Genomic DNA, 21,052 nt, shown 5'->3' with positions numbered 1-21,052 from the left:
AGGGAGCCCACAAATTCCCGAATATTCCTGCCAATGTGCTTGTGGGGTGGGGGGAAAAGAAATGCTTCGCCACCTGTGATTTTTTGAAAGGTCACTGACCAGTGTATGCAGGCTGGCTACTCCAGAGGTCAGTCTAGCGACCACTACTCCCCTACTAGTGGACTACTTTATGAGAGACTCCAGGGCTACAAAATTGCGGATCAATATACATTCTGGGCTGCTCTTGTCATTTGTCTTTACAAAAAGCACAGACTCTGAGGATACCTGTCTCTGCAAATCTTTCCACTTTAATGACCTCCAAAGAGTCACAGAACATACACACAATGGAATTCTACTCAGTCACAAAGAATGAAATTATGTCATTTGCAGGTAATGGATGGCACTGGAGAAAATCACACTAAGTGAAATAAGCCAGACTCGGTCAAGGGTCAAATGTTTTCTGTCATCCACAGAAACAAGAGCGGCAGAAGGAATAAGAAGGGGGGGTCTTAAGAAAACAGAAAGGAGATCAGCAGAGTGGAGGCAGGGAACCAAGGGGAAGGGAGGAGGGAAGAGGAAGGGAGAAGATTAGAGCAGGAAGTTGACCAAATTTTGCTATATGTATATAGGAATATATCACAACGCATTCCCCACTTTTGTTTTAAATTGGTGCATTATAGTTATGTACAATCAACAAACAAAAGGAAGACCAACAGTGTAGAGCAAGGGGTAGGAAAGGGCAAGTGCTGGGAATTGAAATGGAGCCAATTATGCTATATGCAATTATGAATGTCAAAATGAGACCCACTGCCAGCTGTGTCCACTATTATGTGTAATTATGATGCATGAATAAAACCATAAAAAAAGCCACCATGGACATCCCCCAAGGGAACTGTGAGAAGGGAGAGATGACCACCCCATCAAGAGAGTGTTGCCCACCCTGCACCCCTCCCAGCCATTCCCCTCTTCCCCCATAGACATTTTTAATAACCATTTCCTAGTTTTCTTTTGAGTCTGTTTGACATATTTTTCAGTTTTTTGCTTTTCCAAGTCCCTAGTTAGAAAATACTTTGGTACTAAGTTCTACCTGGCCCTTGATGCAATCTTAGAGTATTTCCTTTTTTTTCTCTTTAGCAGGAGGAAAAACATGAAGAAAATTCCCCCCACTGTGCTGCCTTCTCTTATTTTATATTGAAATTATAAATTGTACAGAAAGGCTGCAGCAGTGGTACAGTTCTCAGATACTGCAGCATCAACCTCTTGCACAACCACAGTTAGGAAGGTCACGATTGATAAACGGACGCTGGTGCGTCACTGCTGAGCCGCAGACTTTACTGAATGCCCCGTTGCCATTCCGAGCTCCCGTGCTGTACTCGGCCAGTGTCGCCTTGGTCCCCCTAGTCTGTGAGGTTTCTGTGGTCCTCTCTGATGTTTTATGGTGGTGTTGTGTAGTGTTCCATGATGCAGGTGGCTGGTGTGTCCTCGCGATCTGTCTGAGGCTCTTGGTTCTGGGTAATAATGTCACATCAGGAAGGGCATGGATGTGCAGTCACATGTGGCACTAATGTGGATCATCTGGTTCTGATGATCTCTTCTCATTCATTCATGGACAGGTGGATATTGACCCTGTACGTTCTAATCCAGGCCGATCATTGCTTGCTCACATTGTTCCAGCTTTGGTAACTGGAGCTCTTTCCAGTTGGCTCCTCTGCCCACTTGAAGTGCCCACATCCTTTTTTCAGCACTTATTTATTGATGTTCCATGTTCATTTTACCCCAGCCCTGTAACTAATCACTTGTCCGAGGAGTGTTGATTTCTTTTATTGGGGGATTATATTTAGAAAGCAATATCTAGGTGCGTAGGTGTGCTCATTGCTAGTAGGACATCAGTGGTTCTGGGCTCCCTCAGCAGACAGAGCAAGGATATACACTTATCTAACTTATAAAACACACATTTATTTCTGCAGCTACCTCCCACCTTTCTCAACACATAATTGGTTGGAACCAGTCATCAGTATAAGCTCACAAACATCCATTTTGGAAGGACTGGTATACATTTCTACTTGTCCCGAGGTGGTTTTATCTTTCAGTAAGATTTTATACTTGACCTTATATAAACGCAATCTTTCCTATTTAAATTTCTTATTTAAATTACTGCTAAATGAGGAACTGTTTCTGTCAATGTCATGAACAGAATTTCCCATATGTCCCTGTCTGCTGCCCTACATTTCTACATGTTAGTTCCAGAATAGAGAAGTGATTAGATTTAATAAATGCGAGACAAATATATATCAGTCTCCCTTTTATCTTTCTTTCCACAATCTATGCTAATTATTTGGCCAGATACAGTTGTGGCATTTAGTGACTTTTGCTGTTTTTCTCAATTTGTTGCCAACTGTGCCAATGGTAAACTATCCTTGAATTGCTGGAAAAAATTCCACTTAGATTTAATATATTGTGCTTCTGTAAGAAGCTGAAGGTGAAGTTTGGGGTTTGCCAATGCATTTTAGTCACAAGTGACACTGACCTGAGGCCATGGTGGGTGGATGGAGCACTGGAGTCCCATCCACCTCTGGTTTTGATTTGAAAGTTGTGGAACTCAAGACAACTGCAGCATTTCTGAATTGCTGGTGGCTTCTATGGAGTCAAACTGGAATTATATTCTTGGGTTTCAGAATTCAGTTAAAAAGCCATGTAGACCTAAACTCTGTTTTACCCAATAGGTATTTTAATACCCTTCAAGTGACTCCTGTAGGACTTTGTCTCTAACCTGGCTACTGCTTCTCAAAACAATTTTAGCCCACTGATACACTTTAAGACAACTGCCAATTTGCTCTGGTTTGAGGTTTGGTCTCCTTTCCAATGCCCATTCCAGTGTGATTTTTGCTCTTACTTTGTTCCCATATAAAATAAGCAAAGAGCTGTTTTAAATGGTCTTTCTGGTAAACCATCATTAATTTTTTCTGTTCTTCTCCTTTTGTGTTTCACTTAATTGGCTTTCATTTTTGTTTCCTATTGGTGTTTTAAAAGTTCTTTAAGATGAATATTTAGGGCATGCATATGTAGTACTTATCCTGTGAGGTTTTAAGGCAAGAATTTTTCCCTTCAAAATACAGGTAAATCTAAGAGACTGCGTTTGATTCCAGACCACTACAACTGAGCAGGTCATGTGAAGTTTGCATATTAAAGTTACACTCACACCACCCTGCAGTCTGTTGAATGTGCCATAGCCTAATAGCCAAAAATCGGCGTGCATATCTTAATTTAAAAATACCTCATTGCTAAAAACCACTACCTTCAGTAAGTCATAATCTTTCTAAGGGTTTTTCCATGACCTTGATGGCTGCTGATGGATCGGGTGGTGGCTGCAAAGGGTTGGAGTGGCTAGGGGAATTTCTTGAGGAAAAAATAACAAAGTTTGCCACACTGATTGATTCTTTCAGAAACGATTTATGCACAGCACCTTCATTAGAAGGAGACTCCACGTCAAGAAACCACTTTCTTTACTCACCCATTTATAAAAGTCCCCCCCGCCACTTTTAGTTCTCTTGTTTATATCTAAAGTTCCACTAAAGTTCTGAACCCCTTTAAGTCATTCATGAGGGTTCGGATCAACTTCTTCCAAATGCCTGTTGATGTCGATCCTTTGACCTCTCCTCCCCATGGATCACAAATGTTCTTGACGTCGCCCAGAATGGCAAGTCCTTTCCAAAAGGTTTTCTGTTTTCTTTACCCACATCCACCTGAAGAGTCATTATCCAAGGGAGCCACAGACTTAAAGATGTATTTCTTAAATAACAAGCCTTGAACATCAAAACTACTGCTCTATCCACAGGCTGCCGAATGGATGCCCATCCACCAGCAGGAAATCGATATTGATGTCTTCGTACATGCCCACTCCAGCCCTGGGGTGGCCAGGTGCACTGTGGACAAGTGGTGATATTTTGAAATGAACCTTTTTTTCCTGAGCAGTAGGTCTCAACAGTGCGCTTCAGCTTTCCAGCAAGCCATGTTGTAAACATGCGTGCCGTCATCCAGGCTTTGTTGTTCCCTTTACCCCAAGGCGGGGTCCGTTTAGCATGATCCTTGAGAGCCTAGGATTTTCAGAGTGGTAAATGAGCAGAGGCTTCCACTTAGTCACAAGCTGCATCAGCCCTAACAAGAGTCAATCTGTCTCTTGAAGCCAGGCGCTGACTTCTCTGTGGAACTCCTAAACGCCGCCATCTTCCAGTAGAAGCCTATTTCATCTGTATCAAAAGGCTGCTATCGGGTGATCTCAGCTATCTCTACTGCGGCTCCTATCTCAGCACTTGCTGCTGAACTTCCCACTTTCAGGTAATGGAGATGGCTGCTGAGGGTGTAGCTCAGTAAAAGAGTTGTTGCCCAACATGGGTGAAGCCCTGGGTTCAATCCCCAGCACAGCAAAAACAGAAAAATGACTTTGGAGACAGCTTCTTCCCTTAAACCCCAGGAGGCAACCTCTGCTAGCTCCAGCCTTTCTTGCAGCTCCCTCACCTCCCTCCACCTTCCTGGAATTGCAGAGAGCACCGGGGCTAGTGCTATCCTCTGTCCAGGCCACTGAACCTTTATCAGTCTCGTGGCACTTTTCACTTCCTTCAAGAACTTTTCTTTTGTGTCACAACTTGTCTATTGGCACGAGAGGCCTGGCTACAGGCCCACCTCAGCTTTCCCTGTGCCTTCCTTGCTGAGCTTAACCATTCCTAGCTTTTGATTTAAAGGGAGTGACCTGTGACTCTTACTCTCACTTGGACACAGGGAGGCCATCATAGGGTTATCACTGTGTCTCAGGGAATATGAAGGCTGTAGGAGGTGGGAGAGCAGCAGTCAGAACACTCACAACATCAATCAAGCTGGCTAAATGGTTGCAGCTGTGGTGCCCCCAAGCCATTACAACAGTAGCATCAAAGATCACTGTAATAGATAGGAGAATGATGGAAATGTCTGAAATTGGAGAATTACCAAAATGTGACAGTGACACAAAGTCAGCATGTGCTGTTGGGAAAGGGCCCCATGTAGCTTCAGATTATAAACATCGAACCATCTGCCACGTACAGGAAAACAGTACACCTGTACAGTCGGGGATAAATGTGTTATTGCATTCTGGGTAATTTGTTTAGATTGGTTATTTAGGAAATTCTTATTTTCAAATATTTTGCATTTTCAGCATCTTTTTATCTGCCAAACAATGACTTATAAAATCATTAATTTGAAAACTATATTAGGGTTCTCTTTCTGATCAAGTATATAAATGTTTATACAGTTTGAGACAAAGAAGCACACAGAACATATTTTCCCCGGGTAGGATACAAAGCTGTACATCTCTGAAGTCAAATTATTGTAATCTTTGATCCTTTTTGGGGGGAGAGGGGATACTACAATATCATCCAAATTCTGAAAGCCTTTTAGCTGTTGTATTTGTAGATTTTATGTATTCTGGATGTATGCTGTTTCTCTGTAAACCCAGCATTTTTTATCCTCACCCCTCGTTCCTCTTAAGCTCTCCAGTGCTCTTCATATTGACATTTCCTTCCCAGTTTACCCAGTAGCTCTTCCATCAGGTTGCTCCTGGGTTTACTTCTGTAAACACTGCACAGCTGGATCTCCCTTCTAGGAAGAGAATTCAGCCCACTTACCAAATTAAATACAAGCGCTTTCCATGTCATTTTGATTACTCTTTGCTTTAATTCCTTCTTTGATCCTTTCCCTTATTTTTACTCCTGGTTCAGTTTCTGTTTATCTCCTCCTCTTCTCCTCGCTGCGCCACTGCTTCTCAATTTTTACAGTGGCTCTCCTCAGTTTTTCAACAATCCAAATTAAAATTACATGTTCCCTTTATAGCAGAAGGCGCTTGTCCTCTGCAGGTGCTCCGTCTGCCTGATAACCCAGGAGCCGGAAGCCTCAGGACACCTCCATCTTCCCTCTCAGCCCCTGGGCTCTTCTGAGGATTCTCTGCAGCTTCTGATTATGGAACTTGGCATCAGAGCGTGTTCGGTTTCAGGAATCCTCATTTAAGACTTGTCACCATCCTGTAAGATGGAATTCTGCAGAATTAGACGTACCCTGTCTAGAGGTCCCTCTTCTGAATAAAATACCATCTACTCGGGGCCACCTGGAAGCTTCCTTATGTAACACACATGCCTTCCTCCTGCCTTGACGTGGGGTCACCGCACGCCCCTGTCTTCCTGTGGGTAGGGGCATCCCTCTGTCTTGGGTTTTTAGTGCTGATGACAACAGGTCTGACTTGACTTTTCCTAATAGAGAGCCATTGTGTTGGGAAGTCTAAGGTTTTTTTTATTTACTCTTGGAATTTAAATATTTTACTAAAGTAAGCACAGGGCTGTGGATATGTTTTCTACGCATTCCACCTGGGTCCAAGCGGCCAACCAAATCTGTCTTGGGATTTGCTTCTAGCCTCTCATTTCCTCCATGGTTTCCATCTCACGGGATGCTGTTTGGGTTGAAAAAGTTCTTCTAATTTATCTTTTCATTCAATAATGTCCATATCTTCTCTTATATAATAAATTCTAAATTCAAAAAGTCAGGGTTTCCTAATGTGTTTCAAATGCCTGAAAGCCTTTTTCAGCGCTCAGCTTCGATGGCTTTGGAAGGTGCCAGACTTACATTTTACGGCTCAGCTTCAACTGCCAGCAGCTGCTCCATGTCCACGTGTGGGTCTTTCTCCCCTGGTCACCGTGCGCCGTTGCTTTTCCCTGCAGGCTGGTGGCTCTGTGTTCAGTAGTCATACCTTCAGCACTGGTGAATTTCAGCTGGCGAAGCACAGGAGGGTCTTCCTCTGTGTCTCCCAGGTAGAAAGAAATCTTTTCAACCTCAAAAACTAGGACCAGTTCAGCTCGAGAGTACAGCCCCTGGTCCTCTGGGGTTCTGGAGCGTGCTGGGCCTTCTCCCCAAGGACTCACACATCTGCTTGGCCTGGAATCCCCACCAATAGGTCTTGGCACTGAGCCTCTCCAGCACTTGCACCCAGCACAAAGCAAACCATGTTCCAACAGGATCCAGACCTGAGAAACCCCGGGCAGTGAGTGTCCTGTCCTCAACCCACCCCCAGCACTGCAGGCTGGCCCACTGTGAGGATAAGGGTGGACATTCAGGCTTCCCTGCCTAGTCCTATTTTTCTGAATCTGACCAGTTTAGATCAGTTGAGTGGAGGTCCCTTCCAATTAAGGCAAGAATGAGTATAAAACATCACCCCAAAAGAAACTCCTTTCAGAGAACAATTCACTGTGTATCACAGAAAACGGCCCTTTTTTCTTTGATCTATTATGCCATTACTAAATATCTAGCCTTAGGGAATAATTTTTAATTAAAAAATGGTTCATGAGGACCTTTATTATTTATAAACTGCCAACAACCGAACTGTCCATCCGTGGGAGAGTGGCTAAGTGAATTAGGATCTTCAGCCGATGAAACAGGCATCAATGGCTTTGAAAATCCTAACAGAAAAAGTGCTTAAGGTCATCTGTGAAGTGGAAAGAGGGCACACTCGTGAATCTAACTACAGAAATGTTATATGCAAAAAATTATAAGGCAAAGGAAATACAGCAGGGTGCTAATAATGGTTATATAATGGCCGTTGATGGTTTTTTCCCCATCCTCCTCCTTTTTACCCTAGTTCTCAAATTAAATATTGTAGGTAATAAAATGGTACTAAAAATACTCTGTATAAACCATATATACAGCTAACGAAGTAAAGGACTGAGAATTGATAAAGTAATTGCGACATGTAAATGGCTTCCTCAGAAGGGGCTTAAAGTGCTTATTGACAGTTTTCTAGGGCTTTAAACTCTGCCTCAGCAAATGTTTTATGAGTAAACTCCATCTCAGCCCTCACTGGATCAATCACTTGCTCAGACAACTCTTGCTAGAGGTTGTTTACCCAAGTCTCTCCCTGGCATCCAGAGGATATAATGATAAATAAAACCATGTTCGGCCCTGGCCATCAAGGAGAGAGCCTGGGCCTACCAAGTGCAGCCCAGTTCGACTTCCAAGAAAGGCCCTCATTCCAGTGTGGATGGAAATGCCGAGTGGCACAGAACCAGGTGGCAGATGTAGGATTAAGTAAACCTCGAGAGCCAGCAGCTGAATGATATCCGCACACACTCAGACAACCCCTCCACAAAAACGTGTTCAGAGAGCAGATCTGAGAGCTTCCACAGGGAACCCCACCCAAAGCCCCAGCAGCCGCTGCACATTAAGCTTCCCTCATCAAGGAATGCAAATCTGGATAAACAAGAGTTTCTTTTAAATATATACTAATTTTCTCTGCTGCTGGTGATACCTAATCACTTAAATTATTTATGATACGGTTCCGGCTTGTTTATGCAGGCTTTGCAGAGCAGTCTCAGCACACACTGTCCTGCCACCACCTCAACCCAGCGCTATCACTTGGCCTTTCTGCGAAGCACCTGGAGATGGGTGTGGTGTACACACAGGGCAGCGCTGTTCCCTCCCCAGGGCACAGAGGGATGAGTCCAGGACCTGGACGGGGCAGCTTAACCAGACCAAAGGTCTTCACTTAACCTGCTCAAGGCTTCAGTTGAGGGCTCCAGTTCCACCATCCTGCTAAACTAATGGGTCCTAAGCAAATAATTCAGACTTGAAAGAAAAGGGAACCACATAAAGACAGGCTTGGTGGCCTTGTTTGTAACCAGATGGCACCCAAATGCCTGACGTGGAAGAACACAGAGCTCATTGATGTCATTGAGTGTTTGTGAAGACTGGGTGACAGTATGAAAGTGCTTCTAATCTCACTTCAAAGCAGTGGTGACTTTGCCACCAAGGAACAAGTGACCTGTCTGGATATAGTTTGGGTTGGGTTGTTTGGGGGTGGGGGGGTGCTACCAGCTCCTGTACATGTAAACATGAATTTTTGTATTGTGCTACATAAGACATATGACCAAGAAATGAAGGACGCAAACAGACCCCTGTCCCTTTCCGTGCCCCGCTCTCCCTCTAATTATAAAAATACACACGCCCCACAGTCTAAGGCTGGGGTTTCTTTATACCATTTATACAAAACAAGAATTCTGGCTTAAATCTTTCAATAGATTTAATAAATACCCCCGTCTCAATGATAAATTAAGAAATGCTTGATTCACTCCAAAAGAGGAGAAATTGAAGAACTAGGAATTCTCAACCAGGCAGGGTATGTTGGCTAATTCACTAGCCCTGGTACGGGGGCGGGGGGGGGGGGGGTCTTTATATAAATTTTCCTGACCAAGCCTTTCTATTACAGAAAGAATCATGGCAGTTGATTTTTTGGCCCATACTTTAAGGTTCAAGAGAGAACTAGTTTCCATATAAACATTACAGTTCAATATTTAAATTCTGTTTCAAGATAAGAGAGTTTCTATTATACATCCCCGTATCCTCTTAAGACAGAATTTCATCATCATGAGATTACTTTACACCAACAAAAAGTCGTGCCCCTGGCTGAGGGTCTCTGGCCCCAGGCACTGGGCCTTTATGTCTCTGCTCCTGTCTGTATTCTCTTTCATCTCGATGTTTCTGAAATGCTGTGGAGTGGAAAACTACCAAGGTTGCAGAAAAAAAAAACTGAGCACAGGGAAACAGCTATGCAAAGCAGCCTGATGTTCTCGCCTCTCAGTCAAGTTCATGAATTTTTACTGCATGGGCTATCACTATGGCCGTTAAAAAGCCCTCCTCACCCCCCAACACCTTCAGCTATATTCTGAAAGTTGCCAAACCAGCAATTACCAAATCACTGGCTAGTTCTTGTAGCCAAAGAATAACACCACAGGGTATGGATTCTACCCAGAAAATACAGGTTGAGCAAATACGAGGAGTGTCTGGGGGCAGGACCAGCCCATCTCAACCACTGAGGTCCAGGCCCACAGTTTTTTTTTTGTGTGTGTGTGTATGTGTTTTGTTTTGTTTCGTTTTTAGCTTAGCCAAAGAGAACTTGAGGGATCAAAGAACTCACCTGGCCCTTGGTGGAGCTTTGAGTTTTGTCATGGATAGGAAGACCTTGGGGGAACACACTGACTACAGATCAGGCATTATAAAAACCATTTACCATACATGGGTCTGCATCTATGGAAGAGGCCACCACAAAGACTCTGAAGCTCCAGAATCACAATACATTTCCAGGTCTTCTACCATCGAACCCAAGCCCCATCTACCCAGAGTTTGGTGTTCTATTCTTAACCCCTTTGTCCTGAGAAAACTTATCATATCCTTTAATGCCATTCAATGAGGCCAAGACCTTTCTGCCAAGCCCACCCAAACTGGTTCTTCAAAGGACAGACCCAAGAATCTCCAAAGTTTTGGCAAACCAAGGGGACCAAAAGGAAGGCACCTCCAGTAGTAGAGGGATGCAAAAGGAGTTGGGAATCCATGTAGCTCCTTCCCCAGGACTGGCCAAGGAGGATCTTGTTGGATATTCTCAGATCCTTTGAAGGGATGACCCAAGACCAACAAAAAAAGCACCCAGAAAGATGAGCTTCTCTAGAAGAGCCAGGTTCTTGGTGTCCAACTACACTGCCTACTCTCAGAATTGTGCAGCATTCTCTGAGAAATAGAAGGCTAGGAGGAAAGACCCAGGACCTCTGCAGAATTAGATGACGTCTTTTATGACGTCTCGTGCTTGGGCTAGCTGAGTCTCAATGGTCTTAAGTTCATCAGCCAACAATGATCATGAGCCACTTTCACCCCCATGACTCGCTGGTGCTTCTCCACTCACCAGAACAGGCCGCATCTCACAGAAAACCAGGAGGGAAGCCAGCTCGATGTCCTCGCTGTGCCCATTCTTCAGAGGAACAGATCTAAACCCTGCAACAGGATGGGGAAATGCAAAGGCAGGAATTAATGTCTGATCGTGGCCTCTTGGGGTACCCAGAGATCATATGCCCCAAGAACAGGGAGGTCGGTACCCCCTGCGGGGGCTGCAGTACCCTCTGAGGGTTGGGTATAGAGGCTAGAAGTCTCAACAGACAGGTCCACACAGGAAGCAAAGTTAAGTATCTGCCATCTAGAAATGAAAAGGATTCATTCAGAAGGCATTAAAGCCCATAGAACACGCTGTGTTGACTTTAGAGTGACTGCAGCTATGGTTCAATTCCTTACAGACTCCAAGGAGCAATGAATCCACAGCCCCTGTCCTCCATATAGGCTTTTACAAGGCACAGGATGGGGGGGGGGGGGGGGCGGGTTTTAAGATTTCCAATCTTCCTGTCCCTTGGTAGCTCATGGCAGTATTGATCATCCCCCTCCAGCAGCCATTCCCTGTTTACCATTAGGACCTGTGTTTGACAGTCCTTTTAATGTTTCTTTTTACTTAGGATTGGGAGGAGTTGGAGCTGAATCTCCTCTCGCCCCATTAAGTAATGTCTAAGTCAGCTCATCGGGAGGGTTGGTTTCCTTGTTTTAATTAAGTAGTATGAAAGAGTGCACAGTAAAATAGAGCTCGCTCCCACCCAGATGCTCCACATCCTAGAACAAACCATTGTTAACCCTTTCCCAAGATGGTCAGTGCACAGAGTTTGTGCTTCTTTTAAGTCACAAATGAATAGGACCTTACAGTTTCCATTTAACATAATTTAGGGATCCACTCTGTGGCCCTGATTTGTCTTCAAAGCTTTTTAATTACATTGTATTCACTGATGCTCCGGATGAGCAATGCCCAGCTAGGGAACCCACACTCTTCCCCCCAAGTTTCGGCTCATTTCTCAGTGCAAAATGTGTTCTATCGATCAATTTACAACTTTTTAACAATATCAACTGACTCTCTCTCACTTTCCGCCACTCAGGAAGAGGGCAGAGGTACCCATCCAACCTTTCTTTCTCTTCCCCTAATTTGGGTAAAAATCACATTTCTTTCCCCTTGACATCATTTGTGGTATTTGCATTCCATTTTATAACCATAATTCTCCCACATTTTATCATAAATATTTTTAAATATGCAGAAAAGTTAAAATAATACAAGGAACATTTGTATACCCCGCACTTAGATTCTATCACTAACCTTTCACTATTTACCCAACCACTTTCCCCTTAATGCATCTCATTAACCAGAGCCCAGTATTACTTTGTATTGTTCTTCTCATATAAAATTTACACATAATGAAATGCACAAACTTAAATTATACAGTGCTCACTGTGGATGTCTTGGTTATGTTCTTAGTTGTACATTTTCAAAAGCCGACTTTGATTTTACAGTTGAGTGACAGTTTGAGTGGGTATAAAATTCTCAGGTCAGTCTTCCCTGTAGGATTCTGAGGACATTGGTCTCATAGGATTCTTCTATAGAGAGGTTCTAGTTTTTACCTTATGGGTGATGTTGGCTTGTGTATTTTCTGCCTGGATAGCAGATCACAGAATTCCTACCTTGCAGCTGTCATTACTCCAGATGTGAGTCCCTGTGAATTTTGTTCAAAGGCAGATTCTGACTTGGGGGCCTAAGATTCTGCATTTACCATGAGCTACAGTCTACTGATGACAGGGAAGAAGTCAGTTTAGTGTTGACATGCTGTTGGGTGCTCCAGGAGGCGGTCAGGTACCCCGTGCACTCCACTAGCATGGTTCCGAGCAGAAAGCCACTCAGAAACTCCACCTGTGCCTCTGAATCCAGCAGCAGGAGCTCTGCCCCAGACCAGCTGTCTCCAGATCCCCCAATCCTGCTCGGTGCCCACTGTCACTATGATGCACTGGGAGCTCTTCTCATATACTGGAATTAAGGATGATGAAAGGTGTTCCTCAATTTCACCAAAAATAGAATTTTTATTCTTTTTCGTTATATCACAGAGGAAAGAGAAATCATGACATCTTTTAAAATAAGGTCAGTGTTTGGGGCTTTAAGCACCCAGTGGCAGTAAGAGGACTCAAGAGGCAGCATAGGAGGAATGAGGGGGAGTCCTAGCTCTGGTCTTGCAACCTTGAACTAGTTAATTCACAAAGTGCTCAGATTTTAAAGGCAAACACAACAAAATCCCTTTTGCAGGATTACTATGAGGATTAAAAGAGAAAGACATTAAGGAGCCTAATGCAATAACTGGTGTTTCCTTCCTTCCCGAGCCCCAGCTGGTGAAAGGCTTAAATGCATCCTTCACAACAGCGTGCCAAGCTCGTTTTCGAGTTCAGAAGGCCCTCGATGCCTCATGCGCAGAGGCACTATTCATTTTGTTTTATTCCTCCCATGAATATGGATGCATCAGGTGCTCCTGGGAGCTGGCAAGGGGAGTAAGGAGGTCCCCGGTGTATCTCACAGTTAGGGGAGGGTCACATCTATAATCGTCCTTGAGATTTTCTTCTTTCTTTGTATCTCCAATTTAGTCATTGTCTAGGTGGACTGCACTTTGGCCGGGACACTGAGGAAGTTCCATCCATTCTGACCTTTCCCCAGGGGACTGGGAGAGAGTACAGGCTCCTGCCCTATTCCTTAGGAGGACATCAGAGTAACAAGGGGTAGCAGTATGGTCAGGAATGGTAGGCACAGTTAGCATAAAAAGAAATCCATTACGGCATTAGAACTGTTAGGATTTACCAAAATCTACACCTCCTGCCTCATTCCTAAGCCTTCTTGATGAGGCTAATCCAAACAAACCACATGGCAAATTAGAGCATCGCAGCTTAACTGCTAGGTTTAAAATCGTTCATAGGATCTGCAAGTTACCCAGTAAGGGCTGCCAAATATCAGGCCTCTGGGACTTACAAATGAATAGGCATTAAATTATGAAATCAGAGGGTTTAAACACTTTCTGAAATGCTTGTTCAACCTACTTGCTTAGGGACTGGTTTTCTCAGTGTCATCCAAAAGCCACTTGAGGAGCTGGCCAAACATGCAGATTCTTGGGCTGATTAGAGGCCCCAGTATGCCTGCTACTCAGAAGCTGGGCTAGTACCCAGTGGAAGAAATGGCCAGATTTATGATACGAGGAGAAGTTCAAGAACACATGACGTGTTCCAATAATAATATATCCAGTCCAGTTCTATAAGTGGCCTAAGTTTCCCAACAACACCAAAAGACTGTATTTTTTAATATAAATGACTAAAATGATAGTAACATCTTTCTCTTGAAAAATTTTTCTTAGAAAAGAAGGAAAAGTGACTTCTAGAGGGTTTCCAAACTTACCCCTCATTCATCAGAAACACCCAGGAAGGGCAAGGAAGAAATTCAACATCCAGTGGACACCTGGTTGTCAAACCTCATACACAGAATCCCGCAGGAAAGGAGATTAGAGAAACTGCCCTCCACGTAAGGACAGCCATCTTACAGATCAGCGCTGAGCTCCTGGGCCATAGCCTCTGCCCACCAGGACTCTGGCAGCTGCATTGAGGGTCTTCAGCATTTGAGACTCAATGGGCAGTCTCAGTACCCAGGTTCTTACAAGCTGGTCACAGGCAAACACAAAATGACCCTTCGCTACCCATGAAGGGGTTTTGTTCAGCATGAAGGAAAATTAACAACACTCCGATTTTATAAAAGAGGAAGGTGAGTTCTGAAGGCCAGGAGAGTTGGACCTAAGACTGAGCTCCCATCAGTCACCAAATCCCAGCCAGGGAGCTCAGGCAGCAGCACCAGTTCAATGACAGACTAATACTCCAGTTTGCACACGGAAGTCTTAAAGGACACAGCCCCCATCTCACCCTTTGCCTCCCTCCTGTGGACGAAATAAATGTTCAAAGGGGGCCCAGCTCCAAGCCGCCCAATCAGTTTTGCACCAATTTAATCAAAACCAGGTAAAATGCTTTTTCATTCTTTTTAAAGCAAGCAGCACAGATCAAAGAACACTTCTGGCCCAAATTAAGTTTCTTGATTAAAATGCCTCTTGCCTGATTTGATGCCTTTAATGGGGTACGTGGCATGAGCCAGGAAGTTGGGGTCGCTGAACATGTCTTCCTCATAAACCACAAAGCGCAGGAATGCAAGGTTTGGGTCATAAATTTCAAATGTCACCTTCTCCTGCGATGCAGCCCAGACAGGGCTGAGGCCATTGTCATCTGCAAGGAGACCAAAGCTCGTCAGAGGCTGCATTCGCACCACCCTCCTGGAACACATCTGCACCAAGATCCAAGAAGATCTGAGCCATCATCTTCACGTTTGGTTTTTTCCCCCTCTTTCCCAGTGGGCATGGCCCTCAGGGACAGAGGAAGAGAGCACATCTCCCACCTCACCTCCTATGATGGGAGCTGGAAGAAACACGGGTGAGAAGCGGCCTCTGTCCAGTAAGGGGAGTGGGCTGGGGGTCTCTGAAGAGCGTGTTCTAGAGTTGACAGGGAGGACCTAACCTCTAGAAGGCCACGTGGTCAGTATCCAGTCGTGCAGTAGGCTGCCTTTGGCCAAGGACAGTGATTCTGCTCTTAAAAGGCCCATAATTGACAGGTCCTTCCTGCCCTCTATGGCTGAGGTTACCCTAGTTAGACTGAATGGTGCCAAGTCAGCCACATGTGTCCCGCCCCCCACTCTGCTTCTTAGCCTTCAATCCACAGGTGTGTCAGGTCTGGGTTGTCAAAGAGGAAACCCACCTAGTGTCACAAGGCAGAGCGAAAGCCCTGCTTTCCAGCCCTCACCAGGCTTCCACAGGCAGAGGCACAGCACTGGCTCCAGGTCCAGTGCACTAGGAAAGTGGCCTTGCCTTTCCCCTCCCCTCCCAGAACTATGGTGGACAAGAGGGGCACAGGAAAAGGCTAGACCACAAAGTGCACTCGGAGTCCCCTGGGGACAGCATGTATATGTGATCCAACTGGGTGGCATTTCAAGGAAAGGCCCAGGCTACTCACTCACAACCGTCGTCTTAAACTTGCTGTTGTCATACTCGGCTCCACAGACTTCCACCTCTACGAAGGGACAAGCGATGCTGCGCCCAAGCTTGGGGAGATGGCGGGCACCAAGAACCTAGGACACCAAGGTAAGCAGGTTGATCCCCCAGGTCCGCCCATGAGCAGCTGAGCCTGTCCCACATGTCAGCCAGGCCTGGGCTTTGTTTGGGTCTAGAGTCCAGCTGCACAAGTTCAAAGCCAGCCTCGTCCACAGGAGAATCATAGCAACCCCCTAGGGTGTGGCTCCTGAGTGCCCACCATCACTGCTTCCCGCTGGGAAACAAAGAAGTGAGGTGGAGAGTTGCAGTGTTCCCAGGTGGAAGGAGAAGTCTGAACCAAGCCACTTGTCATCTGACCCAACAGGTGGGTCTCCCTAAGCACACAGATATGCACACTCGTGCCAGGTGGGCACCTACCGAGGCTGGGTGCCCCAGAACTGAGACAGGGCAGAGGAAAGCAGGGCATCCTATTAAGCAAAGACCTTAGGTGGCATGCATTTCACTTTTTCTTCCTTAATCTCATAAGAAATGCAATCCACTTCTCGACTTTCCAAAAACTCTTAGAAAAAAACAACACATTGTCTGAAAGTTGGGTTAAATTAAGAAAACTTTGACCCCTAAAACTGGCCAACAGGGGGACAAGCTCTCCTGAGTTGAGACCCAATGATATGTCCACATTGCCTTTCTCTCTCTTCCTGGCCAGAGGCTGACCTCACCCAGGGAGAGATTCATGCCTCTCCCACAGAGGACCAGGGAAGTTCACTGGGTTGGATTTAAGGAGATCCCCTCCTCCCAGGACAACACTCTAGAGGGGACTGTGCCCCCAGATGCCCTCTGGGCCTCCAGTGCAGCGTGGGCCCAGCCCCCTGGAGGGCTCTACCTTGACAGTGAGAGTCATCAGGATCTTCCTCTGCGACTCTGGTGGCATCGGGTCGTACTTCTCTGTCCGCATGCTCTCCGGCTGTAGGACGTAGCCCGTCCGCCCGTTGAGCGAGAACAGCGCGTGGTTCATCTGCATGTACTTGTCTGCAAGGACAGCCGAGCAAGCACGATGTAAGGCCGCTCAGGGACACGGCCCTGGGCTGGGGGTGCTGTCTGGGAAGCGGTGTACCACTCTCCTAGACAACTTGGGGCAGTCGTTCCAATAGGTATGTGACTTAAAAGACAATGTCAGACGTAGGAACACCTTTCCAAGTATGACAGTAGGACCACAGATGATTAAAACAGGGTTGGGCGTAGCTCAGGGTTAGTGCACTTGCCTAGCATATGCAAAGCCCTGTCTTCCATCCCTAGCACCACAAAATGACGACAGGGAAAAAAGGCTAAAAATTGGAAGCTCAAAATATCTACAAAGAAAAAACAAACTGCATCACAGTGAAATCATTTTAGCTGGGTGGGGTGGCACATGACTGTAATTCCAGTGACTCAGAAGTGTGAGGCAGAAGGATTGCAAGTTCAAGGCCAGCCTCAGCAATATAGTGAGACCCTGTCTCAAAATTTAAAAAAAGGACTAGGGATGTAGCTCAGCAGTAAAGCCCCACCGGATTCAATCCCAAATACAAAAAAAAAAAAAAGTTAAATCACTTTACTTCAAACGACAAGCAAATAAATACATATAAAACTTTAGCCTCTTAAGAGCTGTGGTAAATATACGCTATAAAAACCTACCACATTAGATAAATCACATGAATGGTATGCATGAAAAAAATGCAAATTCTCTCTAAGTGAAAAATAGATTAACATCATCACTGGTAGGAGAAATGCCTGCAAGAGCAGCTTTAATTGTCTACAGGATAATATCAGTTTTCACTTATCAGCAAGCAAAAATTAAAAAGCTCAATAAAATTACATTGGTGCTGGGTGCAATAGCACACACCTGTAATTCCAGTGGCTCAGGAGGCTGAGGCAGGAGGATTGAAAGTTCAAGGCCAGCTTCAGCAACTTAGCAAGGCCCTAAGCAACTTAGCGACACCCTGTCTCAAAAAATAAAACATGCTGGTATGTGGCTCAGTGGTTAAGCACCCCTGGGTTCAATCCCCAGTACCAAAAAAAAAAAAAAACTGACCCTGGTGAAGTTATGCCAAAAATATGAATTCATACTTTCACCCATTTGTGTTCCCCTCCACTGTCTCTAGGGGGGCACTGTCTGCAAAGGGTCTCAGCTCAGGCACAACCCCACACAGGTGCTCAGTGGTTTTCTGCAGGTAAAGCATATCAAATGAGAACACAAGTGCGGGTGCCCCACCCAGTCCTTCTGAGACCCTTGCCCCACAGATGTGCACCTGCATCTGAATGATGCTCACTCAAGGGTCCAAAAGGCAATGCTCCCTCTAAGAGCCAAGGATGGGCAATGGCCTAGATGTACCTCCATGGGAGGCTTGTTAAGTAAATGGCAGTTCCACTCAGTGGCGATGAAGAGAATGGAAGGAGTGAAAGCACTGTGATTTAAGTCCGTGTATGCTGGGTTTCCCCGGCAGCTGAATACCGCTGGAGGAGTGAGCGAGCATGAAGTCCTCAAAGAGGGATGGCCAAGAGGAGAGCGCCCCCGAGACAGCCACTGCACACCTGGATCCTGAAGCTACAAATCAGCTCCTAGACCTTTTCATTATATAAGCCAAGACAGCTCCTTCTCTTAAGCTAGACTCGTGATCACACGGCCAGTGGCCACAGTGCCCGCCCTTCAGTTCAGCTGCTGGGCTTTGCATTAACTGGCATTCTGGTTGAGCCCTGGCGGTTCCTAAGACACATCACTGGCCCCCAGCTGACTTTGCCTGGAATGATGCGGCCACCATCTGGCCCCCGGCTGCCCTCCAGTTACCTGGGGTCTGGAAGTTGAGTGCCACCATCTGGGAGCCACACAGCCACAGGCGGAAGGGATCATAGTTTGAAGAGTCAACTCTCTGTCCCTTCGGGTAGACGCGGGTCAGGCCCTTTTGGTTATACCTCAGGAGATCAAGGGGCTTCTGTCTGACGATGCTGTCGGCCTTCGTCTCCACGAAAGAGCGGATTTCCCGGAAATCGGGGTTTTCTGTGGACAGAGGTGGGTGGGTGGCACTTCACTCTCGCAGGTCTCGCCCAACACATTTTCCTAATACCTGCTGCCATGGGTGGGTGCTCAGGTGGTGAAAGGTAGCCAGAAGTCCCTCAACAGGACGCTTCGGGCAGTGATGAAATGCTGCTATGGACTCCTCCCTCAGGGGCCCCACACAATAAAAAGGAACCTCATCTTTCATACTAGATGTATGACAATTTGTGATTAAAACTATGAGCATCCTTGAAGCACACAGCACTAACGTGGCACAGTGACAGAAAGGTGGGGGGGGGACGAGTATGTGGGCAGCAGCAGGAAGGTGCAGGTCTTGGGAAGGAAACATACAGAGATGGGCTCTCTCCTCAGGATGCCAGAGACACAAGTAGCACAAACCCCGCATCGTGGAGGAGAGAGAACCAAATGCTACTGCCTGTGGGCAGGATGTGACAGGAAGGAGTGCCTGGACTGGTAAAAGGCAAAGGCGAGGTGGGAGGGGGTGGACGTGTCACCTCACTTGCTCCCGCCCAGCAGGGGTGGGACAACCAAAAGGAAACTGGCTACACCTGGCCGGGCCCATCCTGCACTTCAGCATCTTCCCCTGGACCTGGAGGGCTGGGACCAGCCTGCTATGGAGAATTGGTGAAGATCCACTTTGTAATTTCTCCGAGGTCGGCTGAACAGTGTCCCTGGCCCACCCAGGACCTCAGCCCCAGAACCTAGGAATCTGCTGTTAAAGGGCAGCAGGGACGGTGCAGATGTGGCTGAGGAGCTTGGAACAGGGAGACCCTGCTGGATCATCCAGGCGGGCCTGCTGCGCTCACAAGGAAGAGAAGGCCAGAAGCCACCAGAAACTGCGCAAAGCAGGAAATGGACTCCCCCTGGGGGTCTGGAAGGACTGCAGCCCCTGGCACCTTCGTTTTGGCCTGGTGACAGGGCCTCAGGACTGTGTGACAACAGATGTGTGCTGTTTTCAGTCACCACATTCATGGTCATTTTTACAGTGGCTGCCCTCCGAGCAGGTAGGGGCCGAGGACAAAGGAGTCAGGCCTCTGCCAGGAGCAGTCAAGAGCCAGCAGGAAACGCTGTGCCCTGAAGCATCAGATTCCACGGGGAGCCCTGCTCATGGCCGGGGAGTCGCGGGGAGGGCCTTACCCAAGTTGTCCTTGGTCTTGCTGGTGGGCTTGCAGTAGACAACCAGGTCCGAGAGCTCGATGGCGATGGACTGGTTCTTCTCCCAGTACTTCATGTTGTTCTCCTGTTCCAACGCCACCATCTGTAGTTGCTGCCGCAAGACGGCGCCCCAGCAACCCCAAGCCACTGGGCCCCTCCTGCCTGCTCAGACCTTCCATGGAGCTGAATGTTCTCTTGTCCTGAAGACTCCCTGCCCCTGCTCCACAAGCAGCTTCCACCCAGATTTGGTGTCCAGCCCTGGCCAAGCTCTCACAAGTAGAAGGGGGCCTGGCTGGCAGGGGGGACACCTCTTTGACATTACCCCTCTTTTCTTGTTACCCCTGCCTTTCACCCCATCCCTCCCCTGAAGCCAGTGGTAGTTCATCAATTCCAGATCTCCGTGCCCCGAGCACCCTGCAGGCCAGCTCCAGCCTTCAGCTCCGCCCATCCTGGCTCCATCTGAGGCTCTCCTTTCTCCCAGGGCCCAGGCCTTGGGCCGTGGACCCAGGCAGCATTTCCCAGAAGGTTCACTGCTCAATCTAACTCCACCCAGGTAAGGATGAGCTGCTCACTTCACCCCACACCAGGCCCCTCAGATTCTATCAGCCTCTCCCTGGCCTTGGGGGAACCGTAAGAGAATATTTAATATAGTCACCATGGAATGGTGCTCAGCCCCAGGCATGATGGATATTATTTGGTCCACAAATGTCAAGAAGCAGAAATTATCTCCATGTATACAGAGAGGTTAAGCAGCTTACCCGAGGAAACACAGCCAGCTGATGTCAAGACCAGATGCTTAAGAGCAGGGACCCAAAGTCCCTGGAGAAGATGTCACTGAACTGCCCCTACATCTAGCACCACAGTTCACAGCCAGCCCCCAGACTCCTCACCCCTTGGTGGCTCCTGGGCCTGTCCAGCAGAACTCTTCTGGACCCATCCAAGTCCTCCTTTTCTGGGAAGCTCTCATGGGGCAGGGGAAAGGACCTGGCCCTCCTGAAGGCATCCACGCCTCTCTGCCCCAGCCAGCTTCTACCAGGCTCAGCCTTGACAATCCCTC

At 46.8% G+C, this 21,052-nt stretch overlaps 1 protein-coding gene across 2 annotated transcripts in view; it reads right to left on the bottom strand.

Annotated features, from left to right (window-relative positions):
* Plcg2 (phospholipase C gamma 2) overlaps positions 1–21,052 on the bottom strand; it is a 128,824-nt gene that overhangs the window by 6,467 nt on the left and 101,305 nt on the right. For both annotated transcript variants that reach the window (XM_046435278.2, XM_046435277.2), the window contains 6 exons: positions 19,978–20,080; positions 18,613–18,822; positions 16,675–16,820; positions 15,757–15,871; positions 14,809–14,976; positions 10,721–10,809 (listed from right to left, as the gene is read on the bottom strand). In XM_046435278.2, coding sequence (XP_046291234.1) covers positions 10,721–10,809; positions 14,809–14,976; positions 15,757–15,871; positions 16,675–16,820; positions 18,613–18,822; positions 19,978–20,080 — 831 coding nt within the window. The remainder of the gene's footprint in view (positions 1–10,720; positions 10,810–14,808; positions 14,977–15,756; positions 15,872–16,674; positions 16,821–18,612; positions 18,823–19,977; positions 20,081–21,052) is intronic.

This window comes from Marmota monax, unplaced genomic scaffold (assembly GCF_021218885.2).
Source record: "Marmota monax isolate L192 unplaced genomic scaffold, Marmota_monax_Labrador192_F-V1.1 WCK01_AAM20220418_F8-fsc00024, whole genome shotgun sequence".
Lineage (NCBI taxonomy): Eukaryota > Metazoa > Chordata > Mammalia > Rodentia > Sciuridae > Marmota > Marmota monax.
Note: the sequence above shows the minus strand (reverse complement) of the source record. Positions and strands in the feature narration are given on the sequence as shown.